Source organism: Coenobita brevimanus, chromosome 66 (genome assembly GCF_032717465.1).
Source record: "Coenobita brevimanus isolate Jiangsu-jjx chromosome 66, ASM3271746v2, whole genome shotgun sequence".
Lineage (NCBI taxonomy): Eukaryota > Metazoa > Arthropoda > Malacostraca > Decapoda > Coenobitidae > Coenobita > Coenobita brevimanus.
In genome coordinates, this window is record NC_137019.1 from 32,361,122 (window position 1) to 32,375,426 (window position 14,305).

General features: G+C 39.3%; 1 protein-coding gene across 1 annotated transcript in view; it reads right to left on the bottom strand.

The window, feature by feature from the left end:
- The window catches only part of LOC145405333 (putative inorganic phosphate cotransporter), a 416,371-nt gene extending 403,858 nt beyond the window's left edge, over positions 1–12,513 (bottom strand). Inside the window, exons 1-2 of the mRNA XM_080276745.1 lie at positions 12,465–12,513; positions 11,725–11,915 (exon numbers count right to left, since the gene is read on the bottom strand). Of these exons, the coding sequence (XP_080132871.1) occupies positions 11,725–11,915; positions 12,465–12,513 (240 nt within the window). The remainder of the gene's footprint in view (positions 1–11,724; positions 11,916–12,464) is intronic.
- Positions 12,514–14,305: the final 1,792 nt, after the last annotated feature.

The window sequence follows — 14,305 nt, forward strand, 5'->3', positions numbered from 1 at the left end:
TATTTTACTGGGCTTAAGATCCATAAGAGCTGAGAACACAACTATACTCCCACAAATGAATGGAATAAACTTTGATAATGAATTCATAGAGGAAATAACTTCAGAGCCCTCACCGATTGGTAGAAGAGAGCCAAAAAGAATTGGTAATATTAAAGGCTTAAACAAACATACACAAACAGATGAGTGTATAGTTCCACTCCCACCAACAACCCCATCCTCCAGAATTAGTGACCCAGATAATAGTACTGATTTATCAATTTTTCCAGCCCATCTCACTAATGATCTAGTTATACCACCTAATTCATACATGAAGGTTACCATAAAGAGCAAATTACGGAATAGTACTGTTCTTGTCTTAGAAGAATTATGTAAAGTAAAGGGATTGTCAGTAGAAAACGCATTATGTCATACGAACGACGAAGGGCAAACTCAGATATTCATAATTAATCACATGAATGGGGAAGTTCAGTTGAAAAAGGGAACTTGCATAGTTAATATTGAAAAATGTCCCGCCCCTGTGAAGGAAATAGTTATAGCTGGAGTAACAAGTGAGATAAAATCTACGGATAGAGAAAGAATAAAAGAGAATTTATTTCACTCAGGTGAATTTGATGAAGAAAATGATTTGTTAACCCTGCTGGAAACACACAGGGACACCGTAGCATTGCCCGGAGAACAATTAGGGTGTACTAACTTGATTAATCACATGATTAATGTGCACCCAGAAACACCACCAATTTTCGTACCAGCTTACCGCATACCACACTCCCAACGTACACTTGCAAATCAGTATGTCGATGAAATGTTAAAACTTGGAATTTTTGAGCCTTCAGTCTCCCCGTGGAATGCCCCCCTATTCTTCGTGCCCAAACGAAATGGAGAAATGCGTGCGGTAGTAGATTACCGTAAACTAAATAATCACACAATACCAGACAGATTTCCCATGCCATTGCTAAGCGATGTTCTACAGAATATTGGTCCTGAGAATAATATATTCTCGACCATCGATCTCCTAAACAGCTACTATCAGATTCCGGTATCTAAGGAGTCACGTAAATACACTGCCTTTTCAACAAACAGAGGCCATTATCAATATACAAGAATGCCGATGGGACTGAGGACAGCCCCAGGCACATTCCAGCGTCTTATGAATTACGTATTGTCCGGAATTTTAGGACAAGGAATATTTGTTTATCTTGACGATATTATAATCGCAACGAAGAATATTAAGGATCATCTTAGGAAATTAGACTTACTCTTACAAAAGCTTAGTGATGCTGGATTAAAAATTAAACTTTCTAAATGCAATTTTTGCTTTAAGGAAATAAATTTCTTAGGCCACAAATTAAGTTCTAATGGTATTCACACCACTGATGACAAAATACAGGCAGTGAGAGATTTTCCTGAACCCACTACGACTGACGAAGTTAGACAATTTTTAGGTCTGGCTGGGTACTATAGGTCATTCGTACCACAATTCTCTCATATAGCCTTTCCTCTATTCCAACTACTCAAAAAAGATGCTGTATTCCAATGGGAAGAACAAAAAAGGGCATTTAACTATCTAAAAATTAAACTAACAAATGCACCTTGTTTAGCATATCCGGATTACACAAAATCATTTCTTATTTGTACAGACGCATCAGTTAAAGGATTAAGGGCTGTACTGATGCAGGAAGATAAAAGAGGAAAGAATCAACCGATTGCATTTGCCAGCAGACAAACAAGAGGTGCGGAGAAAAATTATTGCACTACAGACTTAGAGGCACTTGCAGTGGTTTTTGCATTACAAAAGTTTCGAGATTTGGTATATGGTTACGAAATCCACTTATTCACCGACCATAAACCACTGGTGGGTATGTTTAAAGAAAAACTCCTTTCTGGGAGGAGAAGCAAGATGGAAATGTACAGTTGAAAACTACAATGTACAAATTCATTATATACAAGGTAAAATGAACATAGTAGCTGACGCATTATCTAGGAACCCGAATACAATTCAGGTCGCGGCGTTAGATCTCAAAGGAAATATCCCAAACCACGAGGATATCGCAAAGGCACAAAGACTTGACCCAATATGGTCTAAAGTAATATACAAGTTAGAAAGTGGAGATGACATACAATTACCCAAACTGCATGTCCCACTTGAACAATTCACATTGGTCAATAATACATTATACAAAATTAACTCTAAACAACCAAAACGCCAAAGAAATACTAACCACTTGGTAGTACCTAATGATATGATACCCCAAGTATTACGATTGATACACGACAGCCCACATGCAGGACATCCTGGAAAGGATAAGACATTTAACCAAGCCCAGCTATTATATTACTGGCCTTCATTACGAAAAGATATAAACAATCATATAGACAGATGCGAATCATGTGCGAAACACAAAGGATACCCAATCACACCTGCACCGATGGGTAATTACCCTGCACCACATCAACCATGGGACGTTGTCGCTGTTGATTTACTCAAGATGCCATTATCATACAATAATAACCTATACTTATTCGTTGCAACGGATCATTTTTCCCGTTATGTCATTTTAGCTCCAATTAAAGATAAGACAGCAGAGACAGTAGCAAAGGCAATAACAGATAATGTAATATGTCGCTTTACTACCCCAAAGGTATTAATAAGTGATAATGGAGGAGAATTTAATTCTGAGATCTTACAAGAAATATGTAAACAATACAACATCAAAAAGGTTAATGTTTTGGCCTATCACCCAGCATCGAATGGGTTGGTAGAGAGACAAAATAAAAAGGTATTAGATGTGCTACGACACATTCTCAGTGAAAATTATGCAAGCTGGGATGATTGGATTCCCAGAGTAGAGGCCTCAATTAATGGGTCTATAAATAAATCCATCGGTGACACACCACATTTCATTATATATGGCACAGATAAAAAATTACCATATGAGCTCCTAGAAGGTGACAGCATGCCTATATACAATTACGATGATTACTCTAAACTCCGTCTACGTGAATTCCAGGACATTCACAAAAGAGTCAAAAAACAATTAACGATGTCCAAGGAAGAAATGACGGAGGCATTTAACAAGAAAGCAAAAGATTCACTTATCAGCTTAGGAGACATTGTTTACGGTGTCATTCATACGAGAGACAATAAATTATCCCCAAAATTTGAGGGCCCATACAGAGTAATTAACATAAAAGCAAACAAAGTTTTAATTAAGTCACTTTCAAGTGGCGAGGAGAAACAAGTTCATATTGACCATTTAAAACGAGTTTCAAGGGAATTATCACATAATTATTCAGCCTCGGATACAACCGAACAGGTGAACGTACCTCAAGAAACCAAGCAAGAACACAACAATGATTACAAAAAGAAATTAAGGTCATATAACAAACAATCGAACATAGGTGCAACTGTTCCAATAAAATCTAGAGTACATCATTTACAAGAATTAAATATCGATTTAAACTCCTTCTATACATGAAATAACAATCAACCGTAACGCACATCATCACCATCATCGACCACAGCATTATAGGAAATTAATAGATTTTTTTTTTTTCGGTAGGTTACGATGAAGGGACTTATGCTATGGATTCTCCTCTACATAGCAAGAGGATATGGGCACTTAGACCCCAAACATATAGTACGACAAGGATGCCTCATAGCTCCAACGGCCACGACTACAATCGTTAAGGACGTCATGAGTACTGGCATAAGTCTAGATTACTTGTATGACTTACCTACTTATTTAGACAGACTTGCGACGCCGATGCGAACTCTGGACTTCATGATAGGAAATTATGTTTCACAAGCACATAACACCAAGGAAGTGAATGAAATGGTGAAGTTAGCGAAATGGAAACTAGAACAGGTGAAGTCAACTATGCTCGTCATGATCCAAGATCTCCCATCTTATGGAACGGAGGTACTGAGAGACAGGAACAACATCACACGTACTCGCCAAAAGCGCGGTTTGTTCGACCTGGGCGGCGCAGGTCTTGGGAACATCTTTGGATTGGCTACAGAGGATGACCTTAAAGAAATAAACAACAAATTTAATAAGATAGCTCAGGTACTAACATACCAAGATAAATTCATCACAGGACAGAACTCAGCAATGAAGACAATTGTGAAAAATCTGAAACAAGCAGAAAACGTAGCTCTCGAGAGTGTAGATAAAATAAATGAATTAGAGGGAAACGTTACTCTTTTCCAGCACTTCTCCATCATCACAGAACATATTGACACTATTCTACTACAATTAGAGAACACTAGAGATCATTTAAGGGCACTTATGCAAGGAATTTCGAATGCTGGTGATGGCAAGATCACAATTGACTTACTCCCAGTTCATGAGCTACGTCAGATAGTTAGTCAAGGCATACATAAACATAAATTGAAGCCGTTGTTCCGCAGTAGGGAATTTATGCAATACTACCCGTATTTAGAAGCAACACTAACACCAACATCAGTGGTAGTTCATGTACCATTCATCACTGAAGACCTGTTCACAGTATACCAAATACACCCCTTCCCCTATAGAAATAACAACACTTTGGTCATCATCAACATCAACACAGACACCGAACTCATCATGGTCTCCAAGAGACGGGACACTGTCACTTTCGCAAGTGAGTCAAAGATTGAACGAAAGTGCCGCACATCCTTACATGCTGTTCATCTTTGTCCTGCGTACATTTTCACGTTTCAGCCTACTGATACAGTCCCTTGTGGAATGGCTATCATCAGAAATGACAATATTCATCATCATTGCAACTTCACTTTTGCTCCAGATAAACTTGTACACCATCAATGCATTGGACACTCACAGTTTTTTTATTTCCCTCATAACACATCAGTTTACATAGTCTGTCCAGATATACCACCATCTCATACATCAGCATCAGGATTATACATAGCACCAGACTACTGTGCGGTATTTACACCAGCCATGTCTACTTTATCCACCATCAATCACTACGCCATTCTCAATCATACACACAAACATTTCCATCCACTGCCTGATATGAACTTAAACATGAGCATAAGTATTAAGCTGACTTCACCTAAGTTTGAAACTATGCAGCTGATCAATGAAACAATGAAGCCCTGGGAAGATTTGGGTTTGAGTATGTTCAACCCATATTATGTGTATAGCCCAGCACCTACTGTCTTTATAATCGTCTGCATTGTAGTTGCAGTACTGCTGTTCGCAATGCACAGAATGCATGCAAGAATTGCTAATTTGGAGTCATTATTTAGTGGGGGGAGAGTTAACATCACAGTTAACCACTCTGAATGAAGTGTATATATTTTGTATATAGTATTAAATATATATATATTAAAAAAAAAATACAAAGAAGAATGACCCATATATGGCAGACCAGTACCATTATCTTTAAATGAAATATTAATAACTCTTACCATAATCTTAATTTTAAACTATTTTTTATTCTTGCATGTATGCATTTCACTATAATAACCCAAGTACATACTGTATTACAGTTAAATGATTTACTTTAATGCATTTATTCAAATATGTATACAACTTGTTTAAAATGTAATATTACTGAATAATCACTATTTACTAAGAATATTATATGTATACAATATTCATACAATTATGTTACTTTTACAATATTATGTATTTCACTTAATTAGCTTATAAGTTCATTATAATGTATATATAATGTGTATTAATATGTTAGGACTATTAACTGTCGATGGTACGCCATTTTCCCGTGACCGAGCAATGTATTATAATTACAAATCATAATAGATAGATAGATAAATAGATAGATAGACAGCCCTATGCGAGCCTGGGAAAAGGAAATGAACTTGCAAGTTACACTGAGGAAAAGCTGACGACAGATTACGAAGTAGCCAGTAAGGAGATGATGCAGTTAGTTGTCAGCAGTCCAACCGTGAACAAAGACCTAGTGACCATACACACACATACTCACACACAGGCTGCTAGAACTTTCCACTCACAAGGAACACACGTGACACACCCCTGCTACACCAGAATTTAGGAAAGAGAGCTCAGACGGAGACAAGCCTTAGAACAGGCAGGTCAGAAAAAGAAAGGGCTTAGCAACTTGAGAGAGAGAGAGAGAGAGAGGGAGCCAGAGCGAGACAGAGAGATAGCTAGCGGGACTCTATACTTCGCTCTGTGTGAGAGACTTGTTAATATTTCCAAGACAAATAAAAATAGTCCCATACTATTCTTTACCTCTCCTGTCACTACATGACAAATGGGAAGCTACTCCAAGATATAAAAACCGCTCGTCCATAAGTCTAATATATATATATATATATATATATATATATATATATATATATATATATATATATATATATATATATATATATATAACTCAACCACAAAGGAACCACAAAGTCTAAAATGACATTTAGTCATTTTATGACATCCTGTCCCTCACATTCAAGATTTACACCTTAATTAAATGGCAAGACAGTATTCTCCAAGACTGACCAGGTGCATGCGTTTCTCCAAATTCTCGTATTTCCTGTTGACATTCCTAAGACTATGATCATCACTCCTTTTGGAAAGCTTCAATGCTGTATCATGCCTTTTTGGACTTCGAAATGCCACACAGTCATTCTAGCTTTTTATGGACCACATTCTACGAGACATTGATTCTGTAACTGTGTACATAGATGATATACAGGCTGCATCAAGAAATCATGAGGAACACCAAACTCATCTCAGACATCTATTAGCCTGCCTACGAGAGTATGATACCAAGATTCATCCAGCTGAGTGCATCTTTGGAGCGCCTGTTCTGGACTTCGTCGGCCACAGAGTTTCTGCTAAGGAGGTCAGTCCACTTCCACAGACAGTTGATGTTATCATGCAGTATCCACAGCCAACTGGGGTGAAGAAAATGTGAGAATTCCTGAGCACAGTTAATTACTATCACTGCTTTCTCCCTTGGTCAGCAGAAACCTTAGGTCCTCTACATGATCTGCTCAGGAAGTTGCCGAAGTCAGCTAAGGCCCCTCTAACATGAACACCAGAGGTTTCCGCAACATTCACAAGAATAAAGGACGATGTCACACAACTTTCTCACCTTGCATATCCAGTCCCGATTCAGACCTTGCCTTAACAACAGATGCTTCTTCCACAGCAGTGGGTGCAATCTTACATCAGGTAAAGGATGGAGTTAAAATACCACTGGCTTTTTTTCTCCCAGCACCTAGACAAGGCTCAGCTTAAATGTATTATATTTGACAGAGAATTAATGGCCATATTTTTAATGTTCGCCATTTTAAACACTGGCTAGAGGGTCGTTCGTCCTATATTTTAATTGATCTATTCTGTGTCACAACAGTCAGATTCTTACTCTCAACGAATGCAACATCAGCTTTCCTAAATCTCTGAGTTTACAACAGTCATTCTTCATGTGAAGGGTTGTGAGAATGAGGTAGCTGATGCCTTGTCCCATTTCATATCAATGATTGAGCAGCTTCCACCACCTCTTATGTACAGTCTGTTAGCCCTCACTCAGGTGAATTATGAAGAGTTGGCAGCATATAAAACTTCATCATCTGGACTTTGCTTGCAGCCGTTTGATAAACCTGGCTCAGACTAAACTTTGATGTGATGTTTCTTGTGACAAACTTCGTCCATTCATTCCCAGCTCCCATCGTCACAAAATGATTTTGCATTTTCATAACTTAAGTCATCCTGGTATTAAAGGTTCACAGCCTCTTCTTACCCAATGTGTTGTTTGGCCAGGGATTAAAAGGGATACTCGTGCATGGACACGGCAGTGCACTTCCTGTCAAGCTTCCAAAGTTCATCATCGTACCATAGCTGCGCTAGAGTCATTGTCCCTCCCTTCCTGTAGATTTCACACTGTACATGTTGACATTGTAGACCCTTTGCCACCTTCACGAGGATACACCTATTTACTCATTGGTATTGATAGATTTACCAGATAGGCCAAGGCAATACCTATGCAGGATACGTCAGCTGATTCAAGTGCATGGGCCTTTCTTATAGGTTGGATTGCTCGATTCGGTGCTCCTAACACTGTCATTACAGATCGTGATGTGCAGTTTGAATTTGACCTGTGACGCCAACTCCTCACTTTCCTGGGAACAGCAAGACACTGTACGACGTCTTATTATCCCCAGGCAAATGGTATGGATGAGCAGTTTCATTGGCATTTAAAGGATGCTCTCAAGACAACCGCAGCAGTATCGGGTATAGTTGAGCAGTTTCACCGGCATCTAAAGGAAGCTCTCAAGATACAACCACAGCAGTATTGATGGGCTGATGCATTGCCACTTATTCTACTGGGGCTCAGGGTTGCAGTTAACCCCTTAACCGTGGGGCATCACTTTCGTGACGCTTGGGAGCAAGAGATCATACCGTGGGGCGTCGCTTTTGTGATTCTGTGTTATTTTGAATTCACCCGGGCTTCCAAGTGGGGGCTTGTATCATCTATCAGTACTGCCAATGTCCAACACTAGTCAGCACTCCTAATCTCATCTGTACTCCCATCCATTGTTGACAATTTAGCCATTTCTCCCCGTTCTTGACTCCCCTCCCTACCCCCCCTCCATTACCCTATCCTCTCGCCTGCCCGGCCATCCTACGCTAAGTAAATCTTCCCTGGAATTTTTCACTGATTTCATCCATTGAAATAAGCCCTATGCCCTATTCTTATACCAAATAATATATACAAGAAAGAAATAAGGTAAGTGAGAGTGCCATACACCTGGAATTGGCTAATTATCACCTGACAACACCTCACGTGCACTCGTTTGCTAATTTTCGCTGTTTATTTCCCCCTTGAAATATGCCATATAATCTATTTTCGTAATAAATATACATATAAGGAGGGAAGGGAGAAGCTTAAGTGATATTTACATTCACCTGGAACTACCTGATTTATAATGTATTGCCTAGATTTCCTGCCAGTCATTTCACTGCTATATATAGCTGTGTCAAGAGGCTAACTTGGTAGTAATGAATTTCCCTAGGTAGGCCACCACCCTGGCCCACCCTTATCAGTTCACTCTCATCTTCCAATGTGGAGGTACGTCAGTTCGCTCTTGCTAGCTTCAGGGACTTTCCACCCCCATGCAAAGGGCCCTGTGACCTTTATCCCCTACTAAACCTCGTGTGGAAAGGGGTAAAGGGCTGACAATTGATAAAAGAGTGACTACGATCTTTCTATTGAGTAAAACAGTGCAAGTGGAATTGTAAATAATGTGTAAATAATGCGTAAACAGCAAGTGAAAGTAATGAATGTAAATATACGTGAACAGTGGAAAATAGTTTTATAAGTTACTTCAAGTGACAGTGCATAACACAGTGTAAATAAAATAGAAATGTAAATAACGTAAATAAAATAGAGAACGTAAATAGAAATGTAAATGAGTAGTATTATAAGAATACGAGTATATACCCTAGGAGTAATGAAAGAGAAAGTTTCCCTCTAGCATGTCTGAATACTATGAGTTATGAGAGTGAAGGTGAAAGTGACATTCACTCTCAATGCTAGTATACAGGACGAGAAAGTGAATGCCACGTATTTTACTGAAAGAAATTGAATCCCTGCAGTGACAATAAACTAATACTACTGAAGAAAACTTATGGATAAAGACTGTAGATATATATAAGTGTTATATAGTAATAGAAATATAAAGTGTGAGGGGTTATATGAATAATAAATGACAGAGTACCAAGAGCAAACTAGCGCAAGTGCGACGGTCAGACGCGCTCGTAATTTTCATTGCTTTCACAGTGTTTTTTTTTTTTTTGAGTATGGATCCCAAACTACTTGAAAATCATAGAGTAGTGTTTATAGCGTTAATATCTGACTGTGGTAATCATATTACGGGTTGTCGGGCAGTGCAAAGTGGAGACTTCGTTACCCAACTTCAGAGGTCTCCACAAGTCCTACGGTGATGGAAGAAGGCTCAACAAACATTCCAGGAGAAAGCTGAAGGTATGTGCCATAAGCATAAATAATTTTAATATTCTAGGACTAATAACTGATTTTTGGCAAATATTTTTTGAGAGTTTGTTGGAGCCCGAATAACCCCGCGGCACACGCAAAACATTGGTAAACATGCCCGCGGTGTAAGGGGTTAAAGAAGACCTACACTCCAGTCTGGCAGAGCTCGTTCATGGTCAGTCTATTCATTTCCCTGGAGAATTCACCAACTCAACCTTCCATGAAAACCTTTGTAATTATGAGTTTCTCACTGTTCTCCAGGAACACGTCACTAGACAGCAATCAGTACCTCCCCATCAGGTACTACGTCAGTCATATCATGTACACTTTTCTTTGGTCGATTGCAAGTATGTGTGGCTACGTCATGATACTAATCGACGCCCACTTCAGTGCACTTATGATGGCCCTTATAAAGTTGTTATAAAATTAATCTCTCATAATTTTGAAGACTTTGATACCATCCTGACTGGCAGTGATTGTAGGATTTTATAACAGTAGTTTCTTGTAAATAACTTTTAACCGTTCTGACTTATTCTGTCAGCGGCACTTCAACACACTGTCGAGGTGGGAGTTATGGCACCATAATGTAGAGAGAAAGTGCTCTCACACAAATGTTACCATCAAGAATAAGAAAGCATCTCCCAAGATCAGTTGAGTTATTTTTCCCGCCATTCTCTGCAATCCTCTCTCTCTCTCTCTCTCTCTCTCTCTCTCTCAAAACTATTTCCCACACGCACCTCTATTTCTGACCTACCTTGGCCTAGTAATTGTAGTATATATCTCTATTTACTTTTTGTGTTCAGCTAGTCACACAGTGTTCATAAATTAATCACACAACCCTGCAGAGATCAATGCATGACTCCCCTTTCTTCTTCCTAGGCAATAATTTTTGGAATTATCTTTTTATGTTTTTTGCTTTTTTTATTTTTATTAATGATTTTAATGAGTTTTGATCGATTTTGAGACTTAATGTTGTTACAAATCAACCCTACCCCTATAGGGGTGTCAAGTCAGATGTGGAATAAAATCAGCAAAACAGATTGAAATATATCGCCCGAAGCCAGATATGGAATAAAATCCAAATCGATTGAAATATGTTAAACCCCCTTCACCAGTTACCCAAACTTAAACTAAACTTGGAAGTTTCTGAAACCCTGACAAGCAGCTTGCAAGGTGTAGTTTAGGCATCTTCAACCGTCCTGGCACCGCTGGGAATGAGAGATATTGCAGGGTGATAGTTGCACATCACGATCAGAGAGTTTACTTACGGGACGATAATTATTGAAACCTCCATAAAGATGCATTTGCATTGGAAGTACCATAGAAGGCCCCCCCTCCCTAAATTTAGGAATATAATGTAATAGGGCACACTGAAATAACATACGGGCTTGGGTGCAATGAAGGAAAATTAATCCTGATTGTCCTGATTCCCTATTGCACCTATACAACGACTGTCAAGTTACTGTAATTACGGTAAGACCATATTATGGCTTGCTGCATCTGTCACCCAACCAAGACATTATTACTTCATAGGGCTGTCTCTCTAATCTCACATCCACCTCCCCACCTTTTCTCCCTAGCATGCTAATATCTGTGGATTTAATACTCGGAGTCACATGTTGCACAGTAATGAGTCCTGAATCATTTTATACGTTGAACTCACTCACTTCCTGCTTTCATCTTATCCCCTCTGTTTTTCTTTCAACTTTAGTCAATAAAGGAATTACTACGAACCACATAGTTGTCATCGTCCACACTGTTGGGCACAGGACAGACGTCAGAGAGGTTACGGGTATTATTGGCTTCTGTCCTGGTGCCCACCATGGCCACGATAGCGATTGAGAGATTGGTCCGTATCATGTAGGCCAGCACCAGTCCCAGGAACACCAGCAGCCCCAAGGTATGTCGTGTACCCCAACCATTCACTGTTAATTAAAGAACAAAGCATAATAAGTAGATGTTCCTATTTCTTGGTGTTCTTGAAAAAAATCAGTTTAAGCCTTTAAGATACCCATTCTACACTGTTAAATACCAGACCCTGAATGTGAATCCATTGCATTTCACAACAATAACGGTAGATCATAGCGTCCATGTGGTTACACTTGATACTGGAGATTAGACTTCTGTAAAAAAAAAAAAAAAAAAAAGGAGAAAATAACACACATACTTATTCAAATAGTGCATCTTCCCTATCTTTCCATTCACCACTCCAGCCAATCCTCTCTACTCCTTTTTATCTTTCCCTCATTCTCCTCTTTTCCTAAGTGAACCTGCACTGACTAAATATACGTAAAGTAACCTTGGTGGATTTAACCCACTGCATGCCAGTGCTGCTTTAAAACGGTCTGACGTAATTCCGCGGCCAGTGCCAATGCTGTTTTAAAACGGCTCAAAATAAAAAAATTCACTTTGACCACATTTTTGAAGATTCGTGAATAAAAACTGGCAGGCATGTATGGTAACTGTTCCTCTACCATCTCCCAGGTGGTCAAGGTTATACACCCACTCTCCGCCCCCTCTCATGCTCGCTCTGCCTAACTCTGCCTGTGTGCCTCACCCAGTGCTGTACATAGTGAAGGCATGTTGTAAATATTTTCACATAAATGTAAGGACTATACATGGTGAAATCAAGTTGTAAATATTTTCTTGTAAGTGTAAGGACTGTACACAGTGAAGGCAAGTTGTAAATACCTTCTTGTAAGTGCCAGGACTCTACATAATGAAGTCAGGTTGTACCTATCTTCAAGTAAGTATGACGCAATGCATTCACAGTGAAAGAGACATGCAAATTGTGACAGATGTTGAAGTAATAAGTAATCAGAAAAGTGTGCCGAACATTGCTATACCTTCCCAACATAAATACCTGAGTATACCTTACACAGAAAACGGCTTTCTCTCACCTACGCAGTGAGCGTGAGAGAGCAGGAATTCCTATATACAAGTATGCAGGACTCAATAAAACCCATTTCCGTGCTTCGGTGAGCATTTTAATGATGGAATTCATTGTTTTCACATCAAAATCTATCATTTTAGCCAAAAATAAAAAATAAAAAAGGCTGGCACAGAGGTGACCCATTGGGCTAAAAATAGCTGGCACTAGGCGGGTAAAATGAATCTGAATGGCTCTGTATGGCATTCAGTGGACCTTACTGGAGTGACATCAACTGACAGAGTTTGACTTAACTGAGCCTGATGTACCCTGACTAGACCTGAAGTGATCTGAAAAGACCTTAAGTGAATAACTGGACCCTGGACCTAAGGTGAAGCTTGTAAATGTGAACTCACATATATCGGTCTGTATAAAATGGAATTAACCCGAGACGTCCCATCGACGTATGGGTACATTGCAACATTTTGCATTTGCCAGTCCCAACAACGTACTGGTACGTCGTGCAATGGCAAGGTCCCTAATTTGCACAATTTTCAATTTTTGTGCGTGATTTTTGTACGTATACACGGGACACCTTCCCCTATTCCTCTACAAGATGCCAAGCAGCAACAATACCTTACACCACATAACCTCCCCCCCACATTGTCTCGGCAATTCACCTGTTACCAGTGACCTGGCCAGTAAAGACATTCAGGGCCAGAGTGATTCCCCAATCAATAACAATGTGGAGGACAAAGTTTACATAGCATTAGAGAAAGAAACAGTCAGAAATGATGATCAGGTAATGTGGCAAAAGAAGGTCAGGAATGATGATGAGTTAGTGAGTGAAATAATGCTTATTATGCCTATATGCTGTTTGAAAACCAATATACTCCCGTACTACATAAATTCGTACCAAATAAATATATAAATACCGTTTATGAGTGGTGTGGAATAGTTATCCTCCCATAGAACTCGTTTTCTTTGCAACCAGCCTGAGAAAAAATCCTGTAAGGTAAGGAGGTACTCCTACCTGTATCAAGTATTTTAAACCTCAGGTGAACGATTTCTCTATGAATTTTCAATGTTTCTCACCAAAAGTGGAGGTTTTAGCCAAAAAAAAAAAAATCCAAAAATGCTCGGGACTGGGGGGTGTCGGAGGTGCGAAACTGCTCGGGACGTGATGAGTTAATGCATCTTCACCTAAAAAGAAATGGACCTGGTCCAGAAAGGTCATAAAAAGACCTAAGTTACTTTGACTAAATGTCAACTTATCTGAATAGATATTATTGGATGTTTAGGGAATGCACAGACCTAAAAGAAGCTAAATGAACCTGATTTGACGTACATGGACCTGAAGTTGAGTCGGTGAGTCCCACTAGACCAGGGCTATTCAACTAGCGACCCCCGGGCCAAATCTGATCCTTGATTCGTGTTTCACTGGTC